Source organism: Camelus dromedarius, chromosome 5 (genome assembly GCF_036321535.1).
Source record: "Camelus dromedarius isolate mCamDro1 chromosome 5, mCamDro1.pat, whole genome shotgun sequence".
Lineage (NCBI taxonomy): Eukaryota > Metazoa > Chordata > Mammalia > Artiodactyla > Camelidae > Camelus > Camelus dromedarius.
The window spans coordinates 91,465,693-91,492,642 of NC_087440.1; the positions used below are offsets into that span (position 1 = coordinate 91,465,693).

The 26,950-nt window shown below is 49.8% G+C and overlaps 1 protein-coding gene across 21 annotated transcripts in view; it reads left to right on the forward strand.

The window, feature by feature from the left end:
* The window catches only part of WDR20 (WD repeat domain 20), a 59,835-nt gene that overhangs the window by 27,519 nt on the left and 5,366 nt on the right, over positions 1-26,950 (forward strand). For 2 of the 21 annotated variants that reach the window (XM_031454330.2, XM_031454332.2), the window contains 4 exons: positions 8,118-8,300; positions 10,899-10,991; positions 19,623-20,882; positions 23,321-25,480. The exons of 1 other annotated variant lie outside the window; for it this stretch is intronic. In XM_031454330.2, coding sequence (XP_031310190.1) covers positions 8,118-8,300; positions 10,899-10,991; positions 19,623-20,882; positions 23,321-23,386 — 1,602 coding nt within the window. In that variant the 3' untranslated portion in view covers positions 23,387-25,480. 18 more of the 21 variants (XM_031454333.2, XM_010997055.3, XM_064486259.1 and 15 more) reach the window with 16 other exon arrangements.

The following is a 26,950-nucleotide window of genomic DNA, read 5'->3' on the forward strand; positions in this document are numbered from 1 at the left end:
GGTCCGTGAGGAACAAGAGAAGCTTGTTATTTCAGCAGATACTTGACTGACAGTGCCGGGCAGGGAGAAGATGGGGCTGCACCCACGGCCTGCTTCCTCTGGGCAGCCACTCCCACCACGCCCAGAGCAGATTCCCACAGGAGGGAATCTGGCTCCTGTGAGAAGCCTTTCCTTGCGAACAGTAAGCAGTGCCCCAGTTTGTTGCTGTGAAAATTTTGCTGAACACGTTTTATGCGTTTTGTGACTGGGCATCTCTTCCCACTGGGGAGTGATGTAAAGGTAGTGCCCCTTGCATTTTCCGTCTGCTTACTCGCCTATGTTCTGATGGCGGCTGGCATCGTCCTTCCCTTCTCTCTCCCTCTGTGGAGTTCCCTGCCCCACTTCTTGTGGCCATGCTGCTATCCTGCCACAGGAGAGGAGCCCCAGGTCAGGACCACCAGAAGCCAACAGGCGACACGCCTACAGCTTGTTTTTGGAAAAGGGAGAGGGTCTGGTTTGCCAGTGCCAGTGTGGGCGTGTGCTAGTCTGTCTGACAGTGGAGGAGGATGGAAACTAAGAAGAGGAAGGTACTGTCTTGTTTTGGAAAATTATATTGGAAGGAAGACCTGCCCTAAACTTGGCTTCTGATGTTTTTCTCCAGGAAATGCAGGGCAGAAAGAAATATCTCAATTTTTCCTTATTGGTATTTCTTTGAAAGCATTAGTGAATGACGAGAATTTTCAAAGTCTGTATGAAAAGCAGCAAGTCCTTATGTATTCAAAAGGAGAAATATGTGTTTCAAAGAGGGGAACTAACTTCTAAAATACTTTGAGTGTCAGGCATTATGCTTCGGGCTTAAGTGTATTACTCCATTTTAATAGAACAGCCCTGCAAGGTAAACGCATTGAGAAGGTAGGTCTGGAATCTGGGCCAAACGGAGCAAGACCGGAATATTTGATTCCCACTTCAGCAAGCATGGGAGTGCGGAGTCACACCGTGATAGAATTTTAGAGCTAGGTGCTACCTCGGATGTTGTCAGCTTCCTTTCACAGCAGCATGACGCAGGAGACGCGGGGCTGGGGTTCAGAAGGCCCGGGCTCCACCTGGGCCGAGTCTGTTTTTCTGTTTATAAAGTGGGAGTGGCGATAGTTCTTATGGGCACAAGATTGTAACGAGGGTCAGAAGAACTGATGCTTGGGGGTGCTTTGTCAGCCTCAAGTGACTACTGGTATTTGCTAACAGAGGTGGTTTTCTTTCACAGACGGGCACCCAAGAAGGCATTGGTTGTTAGGATTTTGGTGAGCAAAAGGATTATGTGTTCGCTTTCAGAAGTGTTTGGCTCTGGGTCTCTTCTGCTTCCTGTTACTTTACTTTTCTTTCTCTCCATTTTGAGGGTTTTTTCATTTCTACAATAGATATTTAACTATTCCTTCTGTGTGCCAGGCCTTTCCTTTATTAGATGTTGGAGATAGAGTGGTGAATAAGACAGATGTTTCTCTCCTTTGTGAAACTCCAGAACTGTACGATTGATTGGCAATTTTTCCCCTACTGGGATAAGTTATCCCAAACCCAACTTACTTCTTTATACCCAATATCTTTTTTTTAAATGTTAGGTTCTTTAAATATCATTAATGACAATTATGCAGATATTTTGAATGTAACTATTGAACTGAAGAAACTGTGAGAAAGATGGATTGTGTGGGTGTGGATTAGCCTGATTTTGTTTCTGCTTCAAGGGCAGGTGGGTTGGATATAGGACCGACATCTGTGCAGGGCCTTACAGCTGGCTGTACCTGAGTGTCAGCCTGTTCACCTGCACATGAAGTGCGGGCAGTGAAGGTGTTTGGTATTTTTGTCATTAGAGCTAGATGATTTTCCACTACGTTACAGAAACTCTGGATTAAACAGTGCGTTGAGCTTTGTTCACAAAGCAAATAACGTCTCAGCTCTGAGGGGTCCGCGTCTCACTTCTGTGCCTTGGGAGGCGCTTCCCCAGGTCTCGTCCAGCGTGACCAGCTAGGTGCATGTGGTCCAGCCCCAGACTGTGGACTGACCCCTCGCAGGCATTAGAAACCCCAAGCCTGACCAGGTTAAAAGTCTGCCCTGGGAAAAGCTGCACCAGCCTTTATAACACAGTTTACTTTGGGGTCCCAGGTCTTAAGGTAGGACTCCAGCTGTTGCACTTCCTTCTAAGCACATGATCCCTTGTGGCCCTGGGAAGTAATCCCCTGTTCACTTCCGGCTCCTGTTCTGGTTGTATGAGATGTGGTCAGAAGGAAGGCTAATAGAAAGCAGAGGAGGGTTCTCTTGATTTTCAAATGGCACAGTGGCGACCTTTGATGCCACTGGGGCAGCTCCAGCTATTTTTTGATTAATCCACTCGGGCCGTTGGTGACTCAGCAGCCTCCTGACGGTCTGTGTTGTTTTTGAAAGGAACTGGGCTTTCACAATATATGGACTACAGTTCACCGATTACAGCTCATAGATACAGCACATAGTGAGAGGCACTCAGTGAAGGTCTGGCGAAAGAGTGCCTCCCAGAGGCGAGATCAGGAGGAAACGACATCTGTGCCGCGGCGGGCAGAGTTCGCGTGATGTTGGGGGTCGGGAAGGCTTCTAAGTGCAAGAAGCAATATGAGGAAAGGCAGGAGGTGTGAAGAGCACAGGTGGCAGGTGAGCAGGTGGCTTTGTGGGTAATATTTGTGAAGGGGCGGGTGGTGCGGCCTGTGGACGCTGAGCTTCAGGGGTCGAGCCGTTGTGATGCCAGGCAGGGCCGCGGAGGTTTGGAGAGGAAGTGACCTAAGTTGTAGTGAAGACCAGTCCGGCAAGTGTGGGATGAACTGAATGCGTGTAGAAATGGGTGGAAGGAGCCTGCTGCCAAGCCAAGGAAGCTGACCCCAGGCTGGGAGGGGACCGGAGAAGGACAGCCTGCACAAGGGCTCTGAAGCTGTCATGGGGGTGCCGCGCTGGGGACCCGACTGAGGCAACAGGCTCCAAGCTTGGGAGGGGGCACAACATGGGAAGGGCGGGCTTAGGGAAGAGAGTGGTCTCTCCGGTGGACGGAGTCAGCTGCTGGTCCTGGTTGGCTGTTTGGCAGCTGTTAGATATGCCGGTAAAAGGACTTTTTTCTGGCAAGTTCTGTGAGACTGGTTCTCTCTGAGGTGATTCTCGGCAGGGGAGGGAGGAGGAGAAATTTAGGGAAAATAAAGCCTACCTTTATTACCTAGATGCCCCCCCGTATCTCCCATATACCATGACCTGGCGTGAGTTTTTCAAAAGAAGTCTTTGTGACATTATTTTCCATATCCCATCAAATGCTTCTGGGCACTCAGCAGTATCAGGGAGCAGGTGCCATGAATAGGGCTCAGCACAGGCCCACCACATGCCTTCTCTGAGCTCCCGTAATGACCATGACGGGGTGCCAAGGCCCTGTCAGCGCCAGCAGGCCCACCGAGCCCACGGGAGCCCTTTCCCACCTGGTCCAGGTCCCTCGTCCACATTCCTGTTGGCTCAGCCACATTCCCTGGGGCCGGTGCAGATCTGGGGTGAAGGTGTGAGCTTGGAACAGCTTTCTTTTGCAGACCTTTGTGATTCTGGAATGATAAATGCTCATTAATGCCATGCTGAACTGACCCAGCTGACTTCCTATTTTGACAGTATTCGTCATGAAAAGAATTCCAGGGATTTTTAAGGATCAAAAGTCCAAGAAAAAAAGAAACATGACATTTTAAAGCTTGTATTTACTGATTGATGATTTTGGTTAACCAGCTCTGTTTATGCAGTAGGAATTTTTCAACCATCATTTAAATTTTTTCTGAGAATGAGACACTGACAAATTATTTGTAATCAGTAACTCCTTATGCAAAAACTAACGAGCATAATGATGAAATGTAATCTTATCATTGAAAAAAATTTGGATCGGTCAGTTTCATTCATTAAACATAAATTCAGCACTTGTGACAGACTGGATACTCTACTAGGCCTGGATAACCAAATGTGATTCTGATTCTTAAAATTGCTAAGACTTTTTAATAAATTGGTTCTGCTTTAAATTCATGTTTAAGAATTTAGATAATTGGCAATCATTAGGATGCAGAAACACTTCAAAAAAAAAATAAAGTATCTCTAACCTATCTATGCAGGATTTACCAGAGAGTTGACAAACAAAAGTTAATTTTGTGGAATAATACAGTGGTAACTATTTAATAAAGAAGTTCTGCTTTTTAAAGGAGTCTTTATTTGTAATTTTTGGTTGTAATTGTAATTGATGATAGCAGACATAAAACAGTACTGTAATCATGTAAGTGATTAAATACTAGATTTTGTGGGACGAATTAAGTACTTCAGAATTGAGGTAAAGGAGCCAGCTCGGAGAATGGTAGTGGGGGAAATGCTTGCTGGAGGTGATGGGGCTTGAACTGAAGGAAGATTCCTGGGAACAGGGGCAAAGTGGACTGTCCCCACCAAGAAGGAGACTTAATGAAGCCAGGAAAGAGGGGACATCTGCCTGCACCAAACACAAGACGTGTGTGCGGGGCGAGGCAGGTTGGGACGGCAGACGAGGTAGAGCAGTGCAGCATGGCCCTTGACCCGTAATTCCTTCCCAGGTTCCTCAGCTGTAAATATGGATGGGATTTGTGCTGACTTTGAGGGGCAACTGTGAGATTAGAAGAGATGGTAAGTGTGAAGTTCCTGGTGCACAGAAGGTGCTCCGTGGGCAGAGCTGGTGTTGCTGTTAGGGAAGATGGATGGGGCCGAACCAGCAAGGGCAGGACTGCTAGGTAGTCACCATATTTTGATGTGATGGAAATGAGAAGTCCAGTCTCCCGTGGGCCTCACCACTACCCTACAAGGGAGCAAGGGGCTTTGTTCCCTGAGGCCCTGGGAGAGGTGACAAGCACCTTGCCCAAGGCCACCTGGCTTCCAAGAGGGAAGGTGAGGTTTGAACCCAGACCTGCCTGGTTCTGACGTCTGGGCTCTTTCTCCTCCTCTCAGACTGCCTCTGCCCGGGAAGCCATCTGTCAGAGGCTGATGACCCCATGGGGAAGAGGAGTGGCTGGCCCAGGTAGTTATTACTGCTACTGAAAAGGGGGGTGAGTTCAGAGTATGTGTTGGCACACCCTACCCCACCTCCCAGGATGAAAGGAGGAGGGGGAGGAGGAAATTAGACAGCAGCACCTCAAGGGGAGAAGAGAGAGCACCCGGTGATCAGCTGCGAGAGGAAAGAGGACAAGCTGAGTTGGAGGTGGGCGTGCTGTTTGAAAGGAAGGCAGGCACTGGCAGGCTCTACCTTCCCTCCATCTGGGCTTGGGCCCCAAAATGCTCAGGCAGCAGTGGTGGAGTCGGCGGGTTTCTCAGAAGTATAACTTCTTCAGGGTTCTCAGTAAGTCTTGCTTAGTGTGAGTGACATGTTGCTTGGCTAAACTCCCTGTTTCATCTGTGCCATTGAGGGTTGGGGAGGAAGGAGTGACCTTAGGTAAGAGATATCTAGATGTTCTTGGGCTGGGGTCTACTTTTACGCCTTCTAGGGTAATGCTTCTCCCACCAGTGTTGAAGGACCAGTTTAAAAAAATTTTTTTTTAATTTAAAAAGTTTCCAGTCTATCTGGACTGATACTTTTGTAAAATGAAAACAGGGTTACTAGAAAAAGAAACTGAAAAAGATATGCAGAATGCAAACTTGTATTTTTTTGAATTTTTTATCATTAGATTTAATTAGATATAAAATCACTCTGTCACATTGCCATAAAAGTTTCTAAATGCTTATTCTCAATTCCTGTACTTAATTTTGACTGCAGACTAGCAAACTATTCATGGACTGGTACACTTTGAGAGCAATGATCTAGGAAGAAACTTTGTTAAGCAAATAAGTAAACAGGATGTTTTTGGAATATTTGCATGATTCAAGAGTAAAAACAGTCTTTCAGTTGGCATTTCAAATACTTTAGATGTGTGTTTGTGTGTGATCTAATTACAAATGACATCTTTTCAGGAAAGTTCCACGTTAGGGGGCAGGAAAGTAAAAGAAATACACCAAGAGCCGAGACGCAGTCATTGTAAGGGATGTGTAAGTTCAAGCTGCTAGCATTGCTTGGAAGAACGGGTGCTTTAAACTTCCTCTGTTGTTTCTGAGAATCGTATTTCTTTTCATTTAATTTATATTAGTTTGTTTTCTCTGTTAGTTTTTGCTTGTCTTTGAATTTATTTTTATATTTTGGTGCATAATTTTAGGTGTATTCTTTCAGGGGATAGTTTCTTAGGCAAACTTTAAAAAAGTCTCAAGAATTAACACGGAGAGGTCATGTGATAATGTAATTGTTCATATTTCAAATTTGGTTTCTGATTCTAGCTGCCAGTGTATCTTATTTTATATTTTGAACTATTTTTACTTTTGATCTCTTCCCTTGCACCGAGATGAGCTGCCGTGTTCTTCCCTGAGCCTAGACTTCTCTTCCCTGCCTTTGGGGCCCTGCCCAGGAGCTGCTTCCCTGGAGGGGGATGGCCTGTCAGCAGTGAGGGGTGCCTTCCTCTGGCTCCTGCAGCTGCCTCTCCAACCCCAGCTGAGCACCTGCTTCAGCACTTACTCCTCTCCCACTGCCCCTTTCCTCCTGGCTCCAAACTCAGGACTTCTTTTGTTTTGTACCTTACTATTTATTACATGTTTCAAGGCTCTTTCATGTATATATTTTCTTATTTCATCCTCCAGACAATCCCATGAGTTTGGTAGAATCTCCATTTTAATTGAGGTGAGGCTGGGAGAGTTGTCCGCCTGGCAGGTATCTTCCTTCCTTTGCCCTGGGGCTCCCAGTTACTTGTACCACTCACGTCCAGACTTCCACACGCTCAGGTTTTGAGCCTGCCATTTTGAGGTCCTCTTTTTTACACAGTATTTATACTTGTTACCTGAGAAATCTAACATTAGAATACTCGGTACAGCATCACAGGCCTCTGGGAGAAAGAGATCTTCAGAACTTAACGCCAGGGCGGCCGGTAGAGAACAGGAGCTGAGAGATCCCTGGAGCCGCACACGGGCCGGGGGGGTGTTTTGAAGGGTGTGTTGGGTTATCTGCACCTGTGATTTTCAGACGAGTGGGAAGGGTAGCTTTCTTCATTTCAGCAGTAACAGCCCAGCATAGTGGATTGCTCAGAACATTTCTCATGAAGAGAAAAATCCTGCTTTAAAAGAGGGGAGGCAGTCTGAAGAATCACATTTAGTCCAAGTCAGAAGTCGTTTGCTTTTGTCTTTGGAGTGCGTGTTGTATGTTTTCTCCCCGACTCTTGGTGAAAGAGACCTGAGTTCCAAATGCAGCCCTGCTACTTACTAGGTAGGTATGGTGACCTTGGCTGAGTTATCTAACCTCACTAAACATGTTTTCTTATCTGTAAAATGGGGGAATATTACCTACTTTGAGGATCGTTGTAAGAATTAAAGATGACGCAGGTACCAGTGGGCTTGACAGGTGAAAGTTACTTGAAAGCTGATAGAGAAGAGAGACTGACCCGGTCACTGCCTGCTTGTAATTGGCCGTAGTCGTGGTTCTCCAGCCTGAGTGGAGGGACCTCAGAATCACCTGGAAGACTTTTTAAGTGACTGCTTGCTGGGCCTGCTCCCTGTGGTTTCTGATTCCCCTGGTCGGGGGTGGGGCTTGAGAATGTGCATTTCTGAGTTTCCAGGTGATGCTGCTGCTGCCACCACTGGTCTGGGGACCACACTTTGAGAACCACTGGGCTACAGGTAAACTCACCAATGAGCACTTAGGTGCTGTAGCTACATTTGAAAGCCGAGCTTTTATGTGGTTAGAGTTAACTGTTAGAAAATGCTTGGAATACATTTTGCAAATACTGAATTTAGTATCTCAAGGATTTTCCCTCCTGAAGTCCAGGAGTCTTTGTTAAATATATGTGAAGAGGAGTAAGTTGTGAAAGTAACCGTTACAGGCGCACTGTGGATAGTCTAACAGTGTCAGATTGGCTAAGGTGTGTGAAAGAGCTTTTATAAAATGCTGAAAACTGCAGTAAAATATATTAAATACTTTTGTTTTTAAGATTGAACATCATAATGGAGTGTAAAATAGTGTAACTTAGATTTCTCACCTCAATGTGCTGTTTACCGTGTGTATTTTTCTCTTTCTCCTCCAGGCTGCTGACTTGAGTAAACCAATAGATAAAAGGATATACAAAGGAACACAGCCTACTTGTCATGACTTCAACCACCTAACAGCCACAGCAGAAAGTGTCTCTCTCCTAGTGGGCTTTTCCGCAGGCCAAGTCCAGCTTATAGACCCAATCAAAAAAGAAACTAGCAAACTATTTAATGAGGAAGTAAGTAGCACCCTGTCTTAGCTGTTAAGAATCCCTTTAAGAATGTGTACGTTCTTGCCAGGGGCAGTGGGCCTTATGTCACATGTTGAGCTAAAAGCCCAGTTTTCATTCTCAGCTGTCCCACCTAGTATGACCCAGGTTCAAATGTGGTGAGTTAATTTGTTGACTTTTACCTGTTCTCCCTTGGGGGTAACTGTCTTGTGTGTTTTTAATGGAGCATGCACAGGTGTCTAGCAGCAGGTGCTTTAAATTCTTTTATAATAGAGATAGGGGTGAGACTTGCAGCTTGATATTTATAATTTAAATAAGAAAATATGGAATTCTGAACTTTGTTCACATCACCAGAAAATTTCAGTAGTTCAAAGAACTTGATAATGTTTCTTTAGATTACTTAAACTGTAGTTAACGCTTTGGTGTGTGTCTTCGACAGGCATCTGACTGAGAATTAGTTCTCTTGTTGCTGTAAAACCACATAGTTAGAAATCCTGGCACTTAAAATTGGATCACATGACATAGCTTTTGCCAATGTTGTAGTATGTACTGGGGTTTCTGGTGTCTTAGCTTCATTCTGGAAGGAGCCTGAGATAACCTGAGCTGTCTGTTCAGGAACATGTCAGAAACTTTAAACATGGCAAAACAGAAGTTGCCAAATAGATTATATTTTTAAAAGCTGTCGGAGCGGCTTTTCAGCCCCGAGTATCTCCACTGCTTGTTTCTTGTGCCGCCTCCTCTGTTTCAGTGCGGCTTTCCCAGTAAGCAGAAGAGATGGGCTCGGCGCGCTGAGGTGAAAGCCCTGGGCCCCGGCCTTTGCCCGTGGCCTTTGCCTGCGGCCTCAGCCCCGGTGTGGCAAGGGTCAGATCGCGTGGAGTCGCTCTCAGGAAGAACAAGTGCTTTTGCGTGGTTCAAAGGCATAAATTTGGAGCAGAAGTGCATTATAGATTCTGATTTTTGAGAAGTAATTTTGTTTAGGGAAGAATATTTAACTAGACAAATTGCAGTTAAAATTCTGATTCTTTTTGCGGTCGTTATGGTATATGCTGTCCATGTGTGTCCAGTACCCATCCGAGGTGCTCCTGTGTGACACTGCCAGTGGATCTGGGGAAATCTTTGAACCATGCCATCTTCTCTTCTAGTTGCATCTGGGATAACTGGAAACAAAACTTGCTGTCTGGATTGAGGAGAAGTATTTAATCCCATGTTATGTTAAAAAAAAAAAACCTTAAACAGAAAATTAGTCTGTTTACATAGATGTTTTATTAGTATTATCTGAGGATGTGATTTCTGAGTGACTGGATGATTTGAGCGGGGGCCATAAAACCAGGCTTCTCTGTATTCTCAATAGAAATTATGAATTTGGAGTCTTTATAGGGTTTTGTTTATGTTTAGATGGGGGCATATTTTTGAGGGGGGAGGGATTGGAATCTTGTAAAGGGCTGTTGGTAAACAAGATCAGGAGGCTGCTCTGCTGAGGATGGCACAGAATGCCACTTAGAGAACAAGAAGGGTTGTGTGTCATCGCTGGGGGAGGGCAGGAGCAGAGACCACAGGCCCCAGGAGACGCACAGCTAACCCGTTCCTCACTCAGGACAGCTGGGAGTTGCAGGCTAGAAAGCAGCTCCTCACTCTAAGTGATTTAAGCATGAGCTATCTCCTACTTCTTTTACACTGTATTTGAAAAATGGCTGTTCAGAGTGCTGGGGTTTGCCTGGTCGAATGCCAACTTGGCATTTACGGCTTGAGGGGAGATTGATTGCCCTTCACAGTGAGGACACCCTTTGGTTTTATGGGTAACATTTTCATCAGATTTTGGCCAGGATGTCTAAGAGAAAGGGTCATCAGAGGTTTGTTTCTCAGAGACTGCCAGGAGTGGTGGTGGAAGCAGTCGTTACGCTGGGCTTTGCATTGGTATGAGACGTGGAGTGTTTTATATATTTCCTCTACGTGGGAGGGTGAGCAGCTGTCTCCATTCTGCAGATGAGGAAATAGTCCAAGAGAAGGTAAGTGCGCTGTTCAGATCAGGTAGTGAGTCAGTGATAGAGTTGGACCCAGAAATGAATTCCACAAGCTCTTATTGGTCGTAGACTGTAAGCAGCACCAGGTATGGTTGCCAGATGGGCTCTTGTCTCCCCAGGAGCTCTCAGTTTAGTAAGATGGGCATATGGGGTACTGGGACATGTGCTGTCATAGTGCTATGAACAAAGTACCAGGGGACATGTATTAATTGCATCCTTCAGTATGTATCAAAATATAAAGTAAAAACAAAAGTTCAGTGGGGGAAGTTGGAGAAGGCTTCCAGAAGGTGGCGTTCGATCTGGGTCTTAAAAGATGCATAGGAGTTGGAGGAGGGTGAGCAAGGCCTTCAAGGCTGGAGGAAACAACCTGGCACGTGGAGGAACATCAGACAACCATGGGTGGCCAGATAACAGCGTGTGGGCCTTGGAGTGGGGGCCTCGAAGCTGGACAGGTAAACTAGAAACCAGGTTGTAAAAGCCCTTTCAGGACAAGCTAAGAAATTTAGATCTGACTCTGGAAGGTGTGGGGGAACCTTTGGGCTTCTTTTTGATCAAGGGAGTGACAGGATCAAATATGTTTTTTTAGAACTCTTGTCAGCACTTGTGGAAGGTGGATTGGAATGAAGAAAGAGAGAATGAAGGTAGCAAGACCAGTGAGGAGGCTCTAGTAACTGTCCAGGTGAGAGCTGAGGACTTGAACTAGAGTTGTGGCCGTTCTCTCCATTCATTCGACAGCCCTTAATTGCCTACTGTGTGCCTGGCACCGGGTCTGCACCCGCCCCGCTGTTGCTCCCTCAGAGAGACCTGGGACAGGTGTGAACAGCAGCGCTGCGCACGCACGCACCCTTACGGCAGGTGGCGGTGAGTTGTTGCAATGTTAGAGGAGGCAGTGGGCCTGAGAGACAGACAGATGGACAGACAGACAGACACAGAGCCCTGCTTTACAGGGAGGTGGAGAACGTCTCTCAGAGGAAATGGTGCGCTTTAAACTGAGCCTCGAAGGAGAAGGAGGCCAACAGGCAAGGAACTGCAGAAGGGAGAGCAGGCGTGGGCTCTGGGGCCAGGAAGAACGTGGGGACCAAGGGGACTGGGAAGACCGTGGGCCTTGGAGGGCGGGGCGACGTGAGTGCCCGCTGCTGGCGGCCAGCCGCTCAGGGCTGGACCCAGGTTTGCTGCTTTGCCTGAGGTGGTGGGGTCTCACAGAAGGAGCAGGAGCAGGCTGTGGTCAGAGTGGTGTTTTTGAAAATTGCCCTGGTTGCTTCTTGGAGACTGAATTGGAGAGAGGCGTGAGCACGCCTTGCGCTTCTGGCTGCCACTTCCCGGGCTGGGCGGGACTGGGGAAGGAGCAGGTCCCGGGACCAGAGGGAGAGAGCAGAGTTCCATTCTGCGCTTGGTAAGCTTGAGAGGCTAGTAGGTGGTTAGATACGTGGTCTTAGAGCTCAAAACTAGGGGTGAAGATTTGGGAGTTGTCAGTGTATAAATAGTAATCATGTCCCTGAGATTAGACGATAGGTCTGTGGAGAAAGCAGAGTGAGAGCAAAGAAGAGTGCCGAGGCCTGAGCCCTGTTATGCTCTTCCCATGTTGCCTCCAGAGGAGCACTTAGAACAGTCGGTTTATTGCCCTGAAGTACTCACAGCCCAATGGCTAAGGACGCACAGACCCTTGAACTTGAATGCCCAGGCTTCAGACGCCAGCTCTGCCACGCACTGCCTGCAGGATGGGGGTCTGTTGCTCCCCTCTCCTCCTCAGCTGGAAGATGGGTAAGGACAGCAGCACCGTGAGGCGAGGCGAGGTGTTAGCAGAGGGCCTGGAGGACAGTCCCAGTGAGTGCTCGGTCACCGCTCGGGCACAGGGGCCCAGAGGCCCCTTTCACCCAGGGCTGGGATGAAGGGCGTCCTGGGAGGAGTGACAGCAGCAGCTCTGAAGGAGGAGCACAGATAATTCTCCAGGACAAGAAGGTAAGAGAGGGGCAACCCGGACGGAGAATCAGCACGTGTGAGGCAGGTGACAGGGGCTGTTTGTCATGACTGTGCAGTGCTTGTCTGTCTCGCCTGATAGACTGTTACGCACATGCACACACGTCTTTGTAATTTTTTATTTTTTAATGAGGCGAGACTGGAAGATTCTCTCCCTCCATTAGAGGTGCTGGCAGCCTCCACCTCCCAGGCGGGCCCTTATCTGTTCAGCTCATTTCAGTCAGCAGAGGCGAGCCCTGCTCCCAGGCCGTCCCAGTCACGTGGTGGCCCTGTTGGCCATGCCTGTCCAGCCCAGGAGGGAGGGGAGGGCCTGGTCCTTCCTAGCCTCCCTGGGGGAGTGATGGCCTCAGATCCCCTGAGTCTCCAGTCTCCTAGAGTAGTTTGGAGGTTTCTGTTTGTAGTATTGTGTTTGTTTTATGCCCTTGAAAGTAGCTAGTGGGTCTCTGTTGAGAGCATCTTGGCACAGAGAGAAGCTCCCAGACGGTGAGCCCAGCTTTGTGCTTCCCGGTGAGAGCTACCTGGGAAGCAGAGCCCCCGCTCAGAATTCAGCCCTGCGGGGAGCACCCCGAAGGGGTGAGGGGTTCACTTTCCGTTGCTCAGGTGATGATGTACTGGGGAGGAGGGATCACCGAGGGACAGTTTCTGCGTGGTAATGAGCTCTGCCTAGTTCATCTTCGTAAAAATTCTGATTATATCTGGGTTATATCCATAAAACAGTAACTTCAGAGGATTTTCAAGTGTGTTTTGATTTCTGGGAAAGATGTAAAACCTGAAAAGAACTTGTTGGCTTCTTTCATCACTGGCATATAATGAGACCCTGTGTCGTTGACTTTCTCCTCTCTCACAGGTCGTGAGGCCAGGGCCGTACGCTGGGGAGGCTCCTGTGTCCTTGTCGTCTTTAGATCAGTCCCACAGCAGGGTGCTGAGGAGTGGCCCTGACTCGTGGCCCTGATGCTGCCCAGGGCTGCACCTGCTCTTCCATCCCACCACCCCGGGAGTGGGAGGGGGTTGGTTTTGTGATATTCTGTCTAGCTCTCTAGCAAAAAGGTGGCGCTGGGCATTCTGTTAGTTTTGTTTTTGTTGTTGCTTTTTTTTAATCAAAGGAAGGAAATGAGCACATAATGATCTACTCCGTAAAGTCTTGACTTTGAGAAAAATGACACCTGATCCTCTCTCACAGAGCTCTGAAATGCCCTTTCCTAATGCTCCCTGTGGGAAGCAGCCGTTGCTGATGCGGTGCATAATCAGAGCCCTTAGTTGCCACTTTTGCTGTGGCTACATTATGGCTTTTCCAGCAGCTGCTGTGGTTTTTGAATTGTTTCAGTATTTTTGTTATAAATTAATATCTGCATTGTAAAAGGCAGAATACCCTTCCCCTCCCCAGCAATGTTTTCCTGCTTGTCATGTTGATAGTGAAAAAAAGGAAAAAAGTATGTGCTTTAGAAAAGCTTCGTTTTAGCGGTGGTGCTTTAGTGTGGTTACAGGTTTATTTTTATTCTTGCTTCCTTTTAACTAGTTTAGTGTAGTTTGAAAATCTTGTATGTTAATGCCGTTAATGATGGCAGTTTTGGTGTTTGATTTTCACTGGATCAATATTAGAAATGAGACTAATATTCTGTGAACAGGATGAGGACTGTGGGGGCGGCAGGTGATGATCAGGAAGAGAAGTGGCTGGGGGAGCCCACCTCCTGGGTCGGGGTTTTGACAAACAGAAACGGTGTATTAACACCCAGATTTTGGCTTTGGTTTTGGTTTTTATGAAAGTGACTATAAAAGTAGGCCTTGGAGCATTTTGGAATTTGACTTTTTAATGGAAAGCCCAGTGGCTGCCCCAGGCAACCGAAAAGATGGTCTCAGCTGCTGACTCTGCCTTCGCCCCTCCCTGAGACCTGCCTTGCTTCCCTCCCTCTCCGTGCTTGCTGGGAGTGGGATGTGCGTCCTCCTTGGAGCGCCCTCCCCCAGCCTCTCCTCTCCAGCCCGGCAGGTGGCTCTCTTCTCGGGCGTCCTCCCCTCGCTCCCCAGCCTCAGGCTGGCTTCCCTGTGCTCTCGAGGGCGGCTGTGCCCCGCCTGTGGCTCTGCCTCTCTCCGGGCAGGGCTGTGGTGGAGGGAAGTGATGGTGCAGGGGACGTCCTCTCCTCTCCTGGGGGGACTCCTGGGTTCTTCTCTCCACTTTTCCTTCTGCCTCCCTGAGTTTTGTCCTGCTCCCTGTAAGTTGGCTTTTTGCAAAGCTTCATAGTCTCCTCCTTCTCTTGCCGCACCTGCTGCCTTGGAGGTCTGGCTCCCGTGTTCACAGCCGGTCTCCTTGTCTCCCCTGGCCACTCTCATCAGCTGCCTACTGGATGGGGACATGTGGACTTCTCCCCAGCTTAGCCACCCTCCACTCTTGGTGTCACCACTTTCCCAGTCACTCAAGCTCAAAACCTAGGCATTTTCCCATGCCTCACCTCACCGCCCTTCGCCACCCAGCTGATCATTGTAAACAGCCCACCTGCCATGCTGCCACTGGTCATGTTTAAGACTTTTTTGTCCACAGACAGTTGTCATAGTCCCCTAACCTGTCTCCACCCCCCCCGACCTAATATTAGTAGTGGAATTGTAGGTGCTCTTCTCTGCCTGCTGACAGGGTTTTCACGTTGTTCTGTCACCTCCCTGTTCAGAAGCCTTCATGGTCCCCGCTGTCTGCAGCAGCACTGCTGGTAAACACAGTGTGAGCCACAAATACAACTTAAAATTTTCTAAGTAACTTAAAATTAAGTTAAAAAAAAAAAGGTGAAATTAAGATATTTCATCTAATATATCCAAATATTATTTCAACATACAATCAGTATAAAATCATGAATGAGGTAGTTCCCATAATTTTTCCAGTCTTGAGAATCCAGCACGTCTCACTTTGGACACACTGCAGGCGCTTGGGCTGTGGGATTGGGCAGCACCAGGCCTCGGGGTCACAGCCCAGCCCCCCAGCCTGGGACTTCGTCTCTGTGAGTCCCAGTTCACAGCTCCAGACGCGATTTCCTGCCCTGCTCAAGTGCTCCAGCCAAAACACACATACACACACACACACACACACATCCCCATATCCCCACATCCCCACATCCCCATATCCCCACATCCCCACATCCCCCAGCACCGTGCTGCGCCTTTGTCGGGCTGCCCCGCGCCAGCTTGGGCCCCTGCCTCTCTCAACCTCCTGCCTCACCTCTACTCAGGAGCTCCCCAGAGGGCCCTGGGGTTTTGCCAAGGGTGGCTTCTCTACACACTCAAACGTACACTCTTCAGGTCAAGGCTGCATTGATACTGGAAAACTTGAGCCCAGCAGGGAAATCCCATTACTTAACATTGAAAACTGAGTAAGATTCTTTACTTTCTGTGCTAGACATTTTCTGGAACCAAAAGATACCCTCATGGTGCAGAAACTGGGCTTCATTCTTTATATTTATTGAATAACATGTTCTAGGTATTTGTTTTTTAATTTGAAAGGCAGTGTAAAATGCTTTCTGTTCTCTTCCTTTTTGGTTAAACCTAAACCAAATAAGAACCCAGAGCAATTTAAATTCAGTGACTCCTGGCTAGCCTGAGAGTCATGTCCGCCCTGCTCAGGGTCTGAAGTAGGCTTGTGCCCTGTGCCTGAGAACCTGTGTGCAGTGGCCCTGGCCTTCGCTGGCCTTTGTTGGTGGCACAGAAGACAGATGGCAGCCCCACTTAGGGGTGTGACGCCCTGCGTTGGTGTGTCATCTTGCCTGGTCTGTGCTGCCTGCACCCACTCCTTCTGTGTCTCCAGGATGTCTCGTGCTTGGTCCCCCCCCGCTCGCCTGCCATCAGTGCCCTTAGAGTGGTTCCCTCTGTGAGGCTGCTCTTCCCAGCATCCCTCAGCCTGTTGTCTGCTGCCCTTTAACTCTGCTCAGCGAGCCCTCACTGCCAGAGGTAGAGCCTTTCCAGGCCCTCTTGTTTGGGATTGAAATCACTATAATCCCCCTACCCTTTGTCTTTGTTTTGCTCCACAACACTCCTTACCATCAGAGTGTGCCGGTTTGACTATCTTTTCATCCCACTTGAACGTAAATTCCATGTGGGAAGGGGTGTCTGTCTGCCAGTGCTGTATCAGTGCCCAACACAGTGTGTGCTCAACGAACAGGGAAAGGAGGAGTGAGTGAGCGCGTGCACTGCCTGTTCCCTGGTGGGTGAGACGACAGTACCTGCCTTCATATGGGGACAGGCCCTCCTGCCTACATCGCGGATGGAGTTTAATTGTCCCCTTCTCCGTGGGAGGTGATTTGGTGATACCTATACAAATTATGCATGTGTGTGTCTTTTGACCCAGCTGTTCCATTGGGAATTTGTCCTGCAGGTGTAATTGTGCATGTGGGACCTGCTGTGTGTACGAGGCTACCCTTCGCTGCATACATGTCCCTCAGTGGGGGACTTTTGAAATAAACTAGTACGTCCATATGACTGACTACTCTGCAGCTGTAGAAGAGAGTGAGGAACCTGTCTTTGTAGCAGCACAGACGGATGCACACAGTGTGTGGCTGAATGAGAAAGCGGAGGTGCAGACGTGCGTGGTCTGCCCTTCGGTGTGAAGAGGGTCCGTGTTTGCCTTGTCCGCCAGGAAGACACTCCGGAGAGAGAAGCAAGACGCCAAGCACAGCAACTCGGGACGGGGTTCTGGAGCGGAGGGCAGGTGCGAGCGCGGCCTTTCTCCTGCACATCTCTGTGTGTGAGTGTGCACGTGTTACCTGTTAAAAACAAGCGCTTACATCGCAGGGTGGTTTTGAGGATCAGAGGGCACATGTGCAGAGCCTCTTCCTCAGAGCCTGTCACGCGCCCCAGACACGGGTGGGGCTGGGTACCCCGAGATGCAGCAGGCCTTTTCCCTACGCTGGAGCACACAGTCTGGTAGGGAAAAGCGATGATGCAGAGCAAGGGAGAGCCCCTTTCGCACCACAGTTGCATCTGTGGTGCGTTTATTTTTCTGGTCTGCGGTTTGTTAAATGGCTGTCCCTGATACCCACGTGCCGAGGCGCGACCGTAGCGTCTCCTACTTGGGTGTCCTGGGGGGACGCAGAAGGCGGGCTCAGGTTTTGTCTGGAAGTCACATCCACGTGCCTACTTAGAGCAGTCTTGGTGCACCTTTTTATATGGAATACTGTTTTTAAATGAGCTTCGTCATCCTAGTAATGCGTGTTTTAATAATGCTGCTACAGTTATTTCTCTCCTCGCCTCACATTTGCAGGGTGATACTGGTTTACTTGACAGCATTGCAGTTTTGAGTTCTAAGAGAATTACTTCTGCTGTGTCTTTTTAAATCAAGAGCAAAATTTTCTCATAACCGTGGTGCTAGAAGTTTTTATGCTCATCCTTAAAATTTTCCACACATGATAGAGTAACAGTGGCGAGATCTTGGAAGAATTGAGGTTAGGTTTGGTTGTGGGGGATGTCAGGTTTGGGAGTGGAGAGCCTCAGTGCCAGGACGAGGACAGCAGCCTGGCTCCCCAGCTGGAGTTACCTTCTGTAGCCGCCTGACGAGGCCGCAGGTTGGGGCTGAGCTGGCACCATGCTTGGACATTAGGTTGGTCACAGTTTAAAGGCTCAGGAGCGCTGAGGCAGCCTGGACCCGGCGGTCCAGCAAGGTCTGGTGGGGAGGGGTAAGTCACCCTCACAAGCAAAATTCCTGATCTGTCCCTGTAAGTCACCTCTAACCTCCCAGGGAAGAAACGGTGAAGGTCTCGTGGAAGCCCTGCCGGAGCAGCCCTGGGCTTTCAGGGTGTTGGTGTTGGTGTAGGTCGGGTGCCACGTACGGGCAGGTCACCAGGCAGGAGAGGAAGGAGGAGGCAGTGACAATGTAGCTGTGTGCCTGAGGTCGGCTTGCAGCATCTCTGCTAATTTAAGAGGGCCAGCGTGCTGCCCTGTGGCTGAGACACTGCAGAATGACTGCAGTGACACTTGCCGCTCAGTAACCCTTGCTGGACCTGCTGTCCCTGAGCTTCGGGCCCTCGTGCTGTGCAGGGTCAGGCCTCCTCACTCCTCCCTGGCTGGGGTCATTGGTTGGCCACCTGCCTTCAGGGGCCTAATTTTCTGCAATAGCTTGCAAGGTTCATTAATCTCTTCTTTGAAAAAACCAAGTGTTTTCATTTTCTATGATTTTCTGTAAAGATGCAGCCCATACAGCAGGCACACAGTGCAGTGCCGACCAGGCAGAGGGCCCTGTGTCCCCACGGGCTTCGCATCTTTGTGCCCCAGGGCCCCTCTGAGGTGTGAGGTGGGGAATCCCAACCAGGAAGGGGAAGGAGAGCACTGAACTCAGCCCGAGCCTGCTGGCCCCTGAGGCAGCTTGCCCTTGGGGGCGGCCGCAGGGCATGTCTAGCAGCCGGACTTGCTGGGAACTCCCGGATGGCTTCTGGTGATGTGATTATGGGACCAGGCACCGCGTGGAAGCGCTGTGCCGGGGAGCCCCACAGCTTGGTCTGCAAGCAGGGAGGCTGGCTGGTCGTGCCTTCGGGGAGGCTTCTGCTTTTGCCTTCTGTTCTTTTGGTTTTAAAGACAAGACTCCCAGTCTGTGCCTGTTAACGAAACAGTTGGTCAGTGGACCAGAGCATCCTGGAGCAGAGTGGCAGTGATGAGGCGCATACTCCTGAGTTTTAATCATCTGTTTATTTTTTTTAAACACCACGTGGTTCCAAAGAAGATTTGGAGGAATTGCTTATAAAGATGCACACAGGACCGTGATGTGAGTGAGGAAGTTGCAGTGCATCAGGGCTGAGGGAGAGCCCAGGAAGTGCGTGTGGCAGCCCTGGATACCGCTGGCTGCACGTTCACTCCCCACCCGGAGCAGCCAGCGGGGCAGGTGTAGGCATCATGGGACGTGCGGTGACAGTACAGTGCAGAGAACGCGGGAGGCCTAGCTTCCTCTGCTGTGAGGCCCGAGAGTCCCTGGGGGCCTCGGAGAGAGGACGCTCTGTAGGCTCAGCAGGGCGCAGACCCAGCCGCTCCTGGCGTAAGACCTGAGAGGCGCCCGCAGGCAGCCCCTCACCAGTGTGTCCCGGCGCCTGGTATGGAGCAGGTCGGCTGGGCACATACCAGGCTGTCAACAGGGTTTGTTGAATGACTGACTCGCTCAGCGAAAGCCACTGGCCTGACACACAGGTGCAGTTCTAGAAAGTAATTCTCCAAGGGGCCAACTTGCTCTCCGCTGGCCTGGCTGCCCTCGGGTAGGACGTGGAGGGCCTGGAAGGATGCGGCTCCTCTCACCGCCAAGCGGACGAGTATTCTTGCTGGAAAAGTAGACCTTTCCAACTTCTCCGTTGTGATAACTTGTTCTCCTTTGTCTTCACAGAGACTAATAGACAAGTCACGAGTAACCTGTGTCAGATGGGTTCCTGGTTCGGAAAGCCTTTTCCTAGTAGCCCATTCGAGTGGGAGCACGTACTTGTATAATGTGGAGCACGCTTGTGGCACCACAGCCCCCCACTACCAGCTCCTGAAGCAGGGAGAGAGCTTTGCCGTGCACACTTGCAAGAGCAAATCCACGAGGAACCCTCTCCTTAAGTGGACGGTGGGCGAGGGGGCCCTCAACGAGTTTGCTTTCTCCCCAGATGGCAAGTTCTTGGCGTGCGTGAGCCAGGACGGCTTCCTGCGGGTGTTCAACTTTGACTCGGTGGAGCTGCACGGCACGATGAAAAGCTACTTTGGCGGCTTGCTGTGTGTGTGCTGGAGCCCGGACGGCAAGTACATCGTGACTGGGGGCGAGGACGACCTGGTGACAGTCTGGTCTTTTGTAGACTGCCGAGTGATAGCTCGAGGCCACGGGCACAAATCCTGGGTCAGCGTCGTGGCATTTGACCCCTATACCACTAGCGTAGAGGAAAGCGACCCTATGGAGTTCAGTGGCAGTGACGAGGACTTCCAGGACCTTCTTCATTTTGGAAGAGATCGAGCAAATAGTACCCAGTCCCGGCTGTCCAAACGGAACTCTACGGAGAGCCGCCCCGTCAGCGTTACGTATCGGTTTGGCTCCGTGGGCCAGGACACACAGCTCTGCTTATGGGACCTTACGGAGGACATCCTTTTCCCTCACCAGCCCCTCTTGAGAGCAAGGACACACACGAACGTCATGAACGCCACGAGCCCTCCTGCCGGAAGCACCGGGAACAGCGTCCCGACGGCCGGCAACGCGGCGCCGCCACCGCTGCCGCGCTCCAACAGCCTCCCGCACTCGGCGGGCTCCGGCGCCGGCGGCAAGGGTGGCGTGGCGGACGGGGCTGTCGCTTCCGGGGTCAGCAAGTTCGCAACGCTCTCACTGCATGACCGGAAGGACAGGCACCACGAGAAGGACCACAAGCGCAACCACAGCATGGGGCACATTTCTAGCAAGAGCAGCGACAAGCTGAACCTGGTCACCAAAGCCAGAACGGACCCGGCCAAAACTCTGGGGACGCCTCTGTGTCCCCGAATGGAGGACGTCCCCCTGCTGGAGCCGCTCGTCTGCAAAAAGATAGCTCACGAGAGGCTGACTGTGCTGGTTTTCCTTGAAGACTGTGTAGTCACTGCTTGTCAGGAGGGCTTTGTGTGCACGTGGGGAAGGCCTGGTAAAGTGGTAAGTTTTAATCCTTGATGCTGCACCAGATTGAGAACTTGAATAGGTAGTGATTTTTCCTCGCGGGAGGGGTGGGGTGTACAATGAATGTGAATGACACTCCTTATTCTTAATGTAAATCTTAAATGCATCAGAGCCATAATTTTGGATACTGCATGCCATGTAATTCTGAATCATTTGATAATTCACCTTAGAACGTTTAAAAGAATATAATCAAACTAATTGCCAGCCGAGTCAGTCACCCTCCTGGGAGTATATAGAGTCCCAAGGTTAGCGTTCCTGTATTAGCCTATTTCGATTTTAGGGAAATCATGACAGTGTGGGGAAGCTATGACTTTAAAATGCTAAAATTAAAATTTCTGCTTTAACTGGAAAATTTTTGCTTAACTACTCAATTAGAATATTGTACACCTGATCAGAGTGTGTATTCAATACGGACGGCCATTAATTGTCATTTATAGTCCAATTTTTTATCTTAATCATAAAATGTTTAGGAATCTATGAAATTTAACTTTAGGAACAAAGCATTCAGCAGGGTTGATTGATATTATTTTTACATTGTTCTGGCAATCCACAGAAAGAGAAGAGCCTTAATTTTTAAAACCCATTTTAGTCATTTTATGACAATTAAAATTGTTTAATAAACATCTTTTTTCAAAGAAGCAGTTTGTAGCACTTTGATTGAGATTCTGTGCACTAAATAAAAACCCACGTTTCTCAGAGCCTGGATAGTGACCGTGGCCCGCGGCTGAGGGCGCCAGCAGCCTTGTCAGAAGTGCCTCTTGCCACAGAAGCCAAGGTCTTTTATGTCCCGTGCATTTACTTACGTTTTTCCCAAGGGGAAGGAGGTTTTGTTTTCTTTTGTTTTTGGTGGGGGTTGGGAGGATTTTTTTTTCCTTTTTTCTTTTTTCCCATTTTGTTTTTTTGTCTCTCCCTGCCCCCCCCCCCCCCCCCCCCCCGGTCTAGAAAGGCACATGACCGTAGGCCCTAGGCAGAGCCCTCAGCTTTCTCTGTGAAGACTTGGGTTTTGTGTCCCGGTGGAGGGAGGGCACGTGCAGGCCGCTCCGCTCCTTGTTGGCTGGTGGTGGCGGGTCCCCTGTCCTCAGGGCTCACAGCCCGTCCCTCCCAGTGGTGGACTCCCACTCCTTCTGAGCCTCACCAGCTGTGGGAGGAGTTTCTTTCCAGATTTCTGTTCTCACTACGGACAGCATGGCCGTTTGAGCTGTGTCTTTTATGTCAAGGTGATGATGATCTTATTTGCTAACTTATTTTGGTCACTTAGGTTGATTTTTCTGTTGTGCACACCTTTGTTAAGTAAACACAGAGATACTGATTATTTATGCTGGTCTGAGTAGGGAATGGGAGTCAGCGAAGTGCTGACCTGGAGACACTCGTTCCTCTGTGGTGTGAGACTGGCAGGTGAGCAGCAGCTCCGGGTACTCTTAAAGCAGCCCTCGCAGGATGGCCAGGCTGCTCCCAGCCCGCCGCCCGCCCCACACGTGTCCTGGCTGCATGCTTCACTCTGTGTCCTTCCCACGGTGGCTTCTGTTACCTCTATAGCAGTGTTCTTCCACTTGAGAACCACGGTGGCCTTCCAGGTGCTTGTCGCTTATGCATCACGGTCCATGGGAATGTTAATGTCCTATCTGCCTGTAAGATGCGGTCCTTTGTTCCTAAATGTTAACTAATGTAAGGTAGCAAAGACAGCCATTCTTGTGGACTGTTTGAAATTTGGAGGCTAATAAATTGGGCTGTCAGGTGGAGAGATTAGGAACCAACACTCCATGTGCAATTTTATGTACCTACCTAGTTTTAGAAATTCAGTTTCAAATGCTTCTGAGGCATTGAGTATGCAGTTTCAAAATTCAAGACTTTGTATGTGGCCTAAGCAAAGAGTGGCTAATCCCAGGTAAGTGGCCTTTATGGGGGAGTGTGTCCTGCACAGCCTTTCAGTTCTGAGCACTTGGCTCCTCGCACTGTGGCAGAAAAGCTGTGCGTGTGGCCTGTGTCACTGACTGGGCTTCTTCTGGTTCCTTCCGCCCTTCAGCGTCCTCAGGTGACGGATAACCTGCCCAGGGGCAGTCTGTTGATGGAAGCAGAGGTGTGAGAGGCAAGAGGAGGATGTTAGTGGTCCCCTAAAAAATAAGCTGTTAAATGTGCCCACAGAAGCCTGTGTGACCACCTCCTCCATCTGCCCCCACCTTTACCCCACCTCCAGTTTTAAAAACCACGGTCACCACACAGTCTGGATTTGGGGCTTGGTCAGTCTTGTTGTTCCGGTTTCTGTTGGTGTTTCCTGGATGTGTCTCTGGCACCTGGTCTGGGTCCCTGTAGCTGGGGAGGGGCTGCGTGGCTTGGCCCGGGCTGGTTCTGGACGCTGCAGGCGCTGCTGCTTCGTCGGCTTAGCCGCTCTGATGCCTGCCCCCTTTCTTTGACAGCCAGCAGAGCCCTTCTCCTGCAGTCAGGAGGGCAGGATGCAAGGTGTTCTCCAAGACCAGGACTAGAGCTGCCGGCAGCTTGAGAAGAGGGCCCTGGAGAGGGCGGGTGGGCTCTTCCCTTCCTGGCCCGGGTTTGCTTCTGCACAGCGGCTCCTGCAGACCCAGGGCGGAGCAGGGGGCAGGGGGAGCTACGAGAGGTCCCAATCGCAGGTGTGTGGGGCACAGCGGCCACTAAGAGAGATCTGGGGAGTATTTTCGGTGTTTTCTCACCAAACTTTGAGCTTCCTCATTGAAATTTAAGTTTTTCAGCTTAAATATCCTGAGCGAGAATCTCTTTTCTAACCAAATCTCTGGAATAACACAGCTTTTGGCAAGAAGAGGCTGTTACTACTCTGTCAGCACAACTTTTCTATTGAGCACTGAAACACGTCGATGAAGAGACCAGAAATAAAGTGCTCAGAGTGGCACTCGAACCCTGCTCCCTCCCAGCAGGAGGTAACTCAGCCTGCCCACAGGACAGAAGCTCTTGTCCCTCCGAGGGCACAGGCCAGGCAGTGGCTCTCCACTCTTCTCTGGCTCGCCTCCTTTAGCCTTCTGGGAGCTCCAGGAGCGAGGCTTGTGCTGACTGCTGATGCGGGCTTCTGAGCCCACTGGCTGCCCCAGCCCCGGCCCTTCCCTGAGCCGCTCCTCTCCTGGGGGGCTGGGGAAGGAAGCCTTTGGAAAACTTTCCTTTCTTTTAAAAGCAAACATGTAAGAGAGAGTAGGCAGACTCTTTAAAAATAACCAGTAGCTTTGGATTCTAAATTTACTTAAATAATGGTGGAGAATCTTAATTTTGTCTTTTGTGGTGATTGAACCTCTAGCGTTTTTGAAGTATTCTCCTGTGAGCCATTGACTTGGAGCTAAGGACAAATGCCTTACGGTAGAACAGTGGAGGAGTGGAGATGCAGAAGTAAGCTCTAACAGGGATCGTTGTCTCAGACATTTGGGAACCACAAGAAACCAAAGGCTATGAAACGTTATCAGTCTGTACGGCGTGTAGACACGTCCTAGATGGGACTCAGTATTCTGCTCCGCTGTCTGGCTTAGCGGCCAAGTCCTAGCTGGCAGGTAGCCCAGCGGCCACTTCTCCCTGAGTCCGCCACTGCCGGTGGTACATCTTGAACTATTTTAAGAACCTGTCAGGTGTTGAGTTTGTGCTGAAGCTGGTGAAGCTGTCGTATCAGCTGTCTGCACTGGTGGACAGGGTTCTCATGACCTCTTGCTTGGGAGGGAGATCTTTGCTCTCTTGAGGAAGCTCAAGGTGTGAGGGGGCGAAAGGGTCGGGGAGCATTGGAGAAGGAATCCTTTGGAAAACCCAGATGCCACGTTTTGTGTATCTGACTGTCGGAGGAAGCCCTGCAAGCAGAGTTCGACTGTGGATTTCCTGGGACAGATGCACCGAGCACAGCACCCCGTGCTGTGCGTGAGGCCATCGGGGGCTCGGCTCCATGGCCCCGGAGCCGGCCAGAGAGAGCGTCTGGGCTGGGAAAGGGCGGCCAGGGCTCAGCTGGGAAAGCGCTTGTGTTCAGCTGTTCTCTTTGAAGCTCAGAGCCAAGTTCAAACCTGTGCAGAAAAGCCCCTCTGGGCTGGGAGGGGGAAGCTGTCCCACTGGTACTGACTCTGTTCATTGCTGTGTCTGTTACATGAACTCCGTGTCTTGGTTAAATCGTTGTCTCTCCATTTAGAAATGTAAAAGAAAGGTTTTCTGCATTTTTTATTTCTGTATACCTAAGTTTATTAAAGGTTACTATGTTAGGTGACACTGTATAAAATTGTATGAATATTTACCTTTAGTGAAAATCAAAAGTAAAATTCATATGTATTTCCTTTTTTACATTTTCACCTAATTTCTTGAAAACTTGAATAAATTTCATAAAGAGTCTTCCTAACATGATATGTTGGTAAATTAAGTTCTTAACTGTTGCAATAATTAATGAAGCTTTAATATCAGTATTGTTACTTTATACTTTAAGAAAATCGTGTGTTTGTTTCACTGCCTTGGTTTTTAGCTGTTCCCTTGTCACTGTCACGGCTAGAGACTTACTACATACTTGATATTCCGAAGAACTTTGGGGTTGTCCTCTGTATACTGACCTTAAATAAACACGTGTGAATGAATTGTAAATGCAGATAATTTTCAATAGTCATTTTCACATCTAAGCTTTAAACAAAATCTCAATGAACCACAAAAGAAAAGCTTTTAAATGCTGTAAAATTAAGGGCCTTGTTAATGTTTACGGAACAGATAGCCCCAGAAACTGCTACCTCTTATTACTGATTCTGAGTTTCTCATAATTAGAAACTTACTAAGTTAAATGTTTGCTCTGAGTATGGAAGGTGCTGTCTTCTGCGACCTTCATCTAAGCCAAGCCCAGTCTTGGGGGGACGGTGGACTGACTCTTCAGCCGAGCTGGTGAAGGTTCTGTCTAACGCGCATGCCGATGCTCAAGTCGCCGGGGCTGGGCGGGCGGCGGTCTCTCCAGCTCCACAGCCAGCTGCCAGGAGGGTGGAGAGGCGGCTCCAGGCTTTCTTCCTTAGCAGCCCTTTTCCTGGGGAGATGTTGTTGTTTTCCTACTCAGAATCCTGGACAGTTTGCTTGAGGCTCTGTTGTCGCTGTTGGGGTCGTCCTGCCCACACAGCAGGCCTGGAGGCAGCAGGGCAGCGGGGTGGTCCATGCTCCGGGGGGCAGTGGTGTGTGATGTGTGGGCTCGCGCTGTGTGGGCCACGCCCTCCCTCTGAGCAGCACCTGCTACCTCCATCCCCAAAAGCTTCAATAGATGTGCAGGCCCCCCTCCCCGGCACCCTCGTCAGGCCCTGCTGCTCCCCGCAAACGGCCGTGAGCCTGGAGTCCGGGCCTGGAGCTTGGGGCTGGCAAGGCCTCCGGAAGCTCCCTCCCAGCTGCCCAGCCTGCAGGTGGGCCGCCTGCCTCAGCGATCTCCAGGGGTGCACGCTGGCGCCTTCCCAGCCGTGCTGCCCTCCCGAGCCTCCAGTGCTGAAGGGCTTGGGCTCTTGCCTTTGGCCCGAAGCTCCCAGATACCAGAGTGGAGGGGACGGTCACATGCTCCGCCCTCCAAGTGGCCCGCCGGGATCACTGCCATAGGAGCTGTATGTTTTTCCTTAGCACTGAGTAGATTTTAAGCCCTGAACACTACTAGGTTGACAGCAAGTTTAGAGACACATGCACAATTTTGATCTTTTAAGAATAACTAGTTTGTACCTTGAAAAAATATTGTAAGTCCAGCCTGTTGAAATAGTTGCATCTGGGCCACTGGGTGTCTTGGAAGGAACAAAATGTAGAGGCACTCAGCCTACCGCCTGTAAGACCGGAGCCTCTGAGCAGCCTTCCATGGGGCCGGCACAGGGAGTGCCCCTGAAGCGACTCAGGCTAGGCTTTAGGAGGACATAGCGAGGCCCCTCCCCCTGCCCCACAGAGCAGGGAGGATTTCAGAGCCACAGTGGGTCACCCAGGAGTCCGAGGGCCCGCAGGCGATGGAAGGGTCTCTTCCCAACCACGGTTCTCCCAGGAGCCCTTGCCTTTTCCCCAGATGTCTGAAAAGAGCATGATCACTTTTTCTGGGTAGAGTGGTC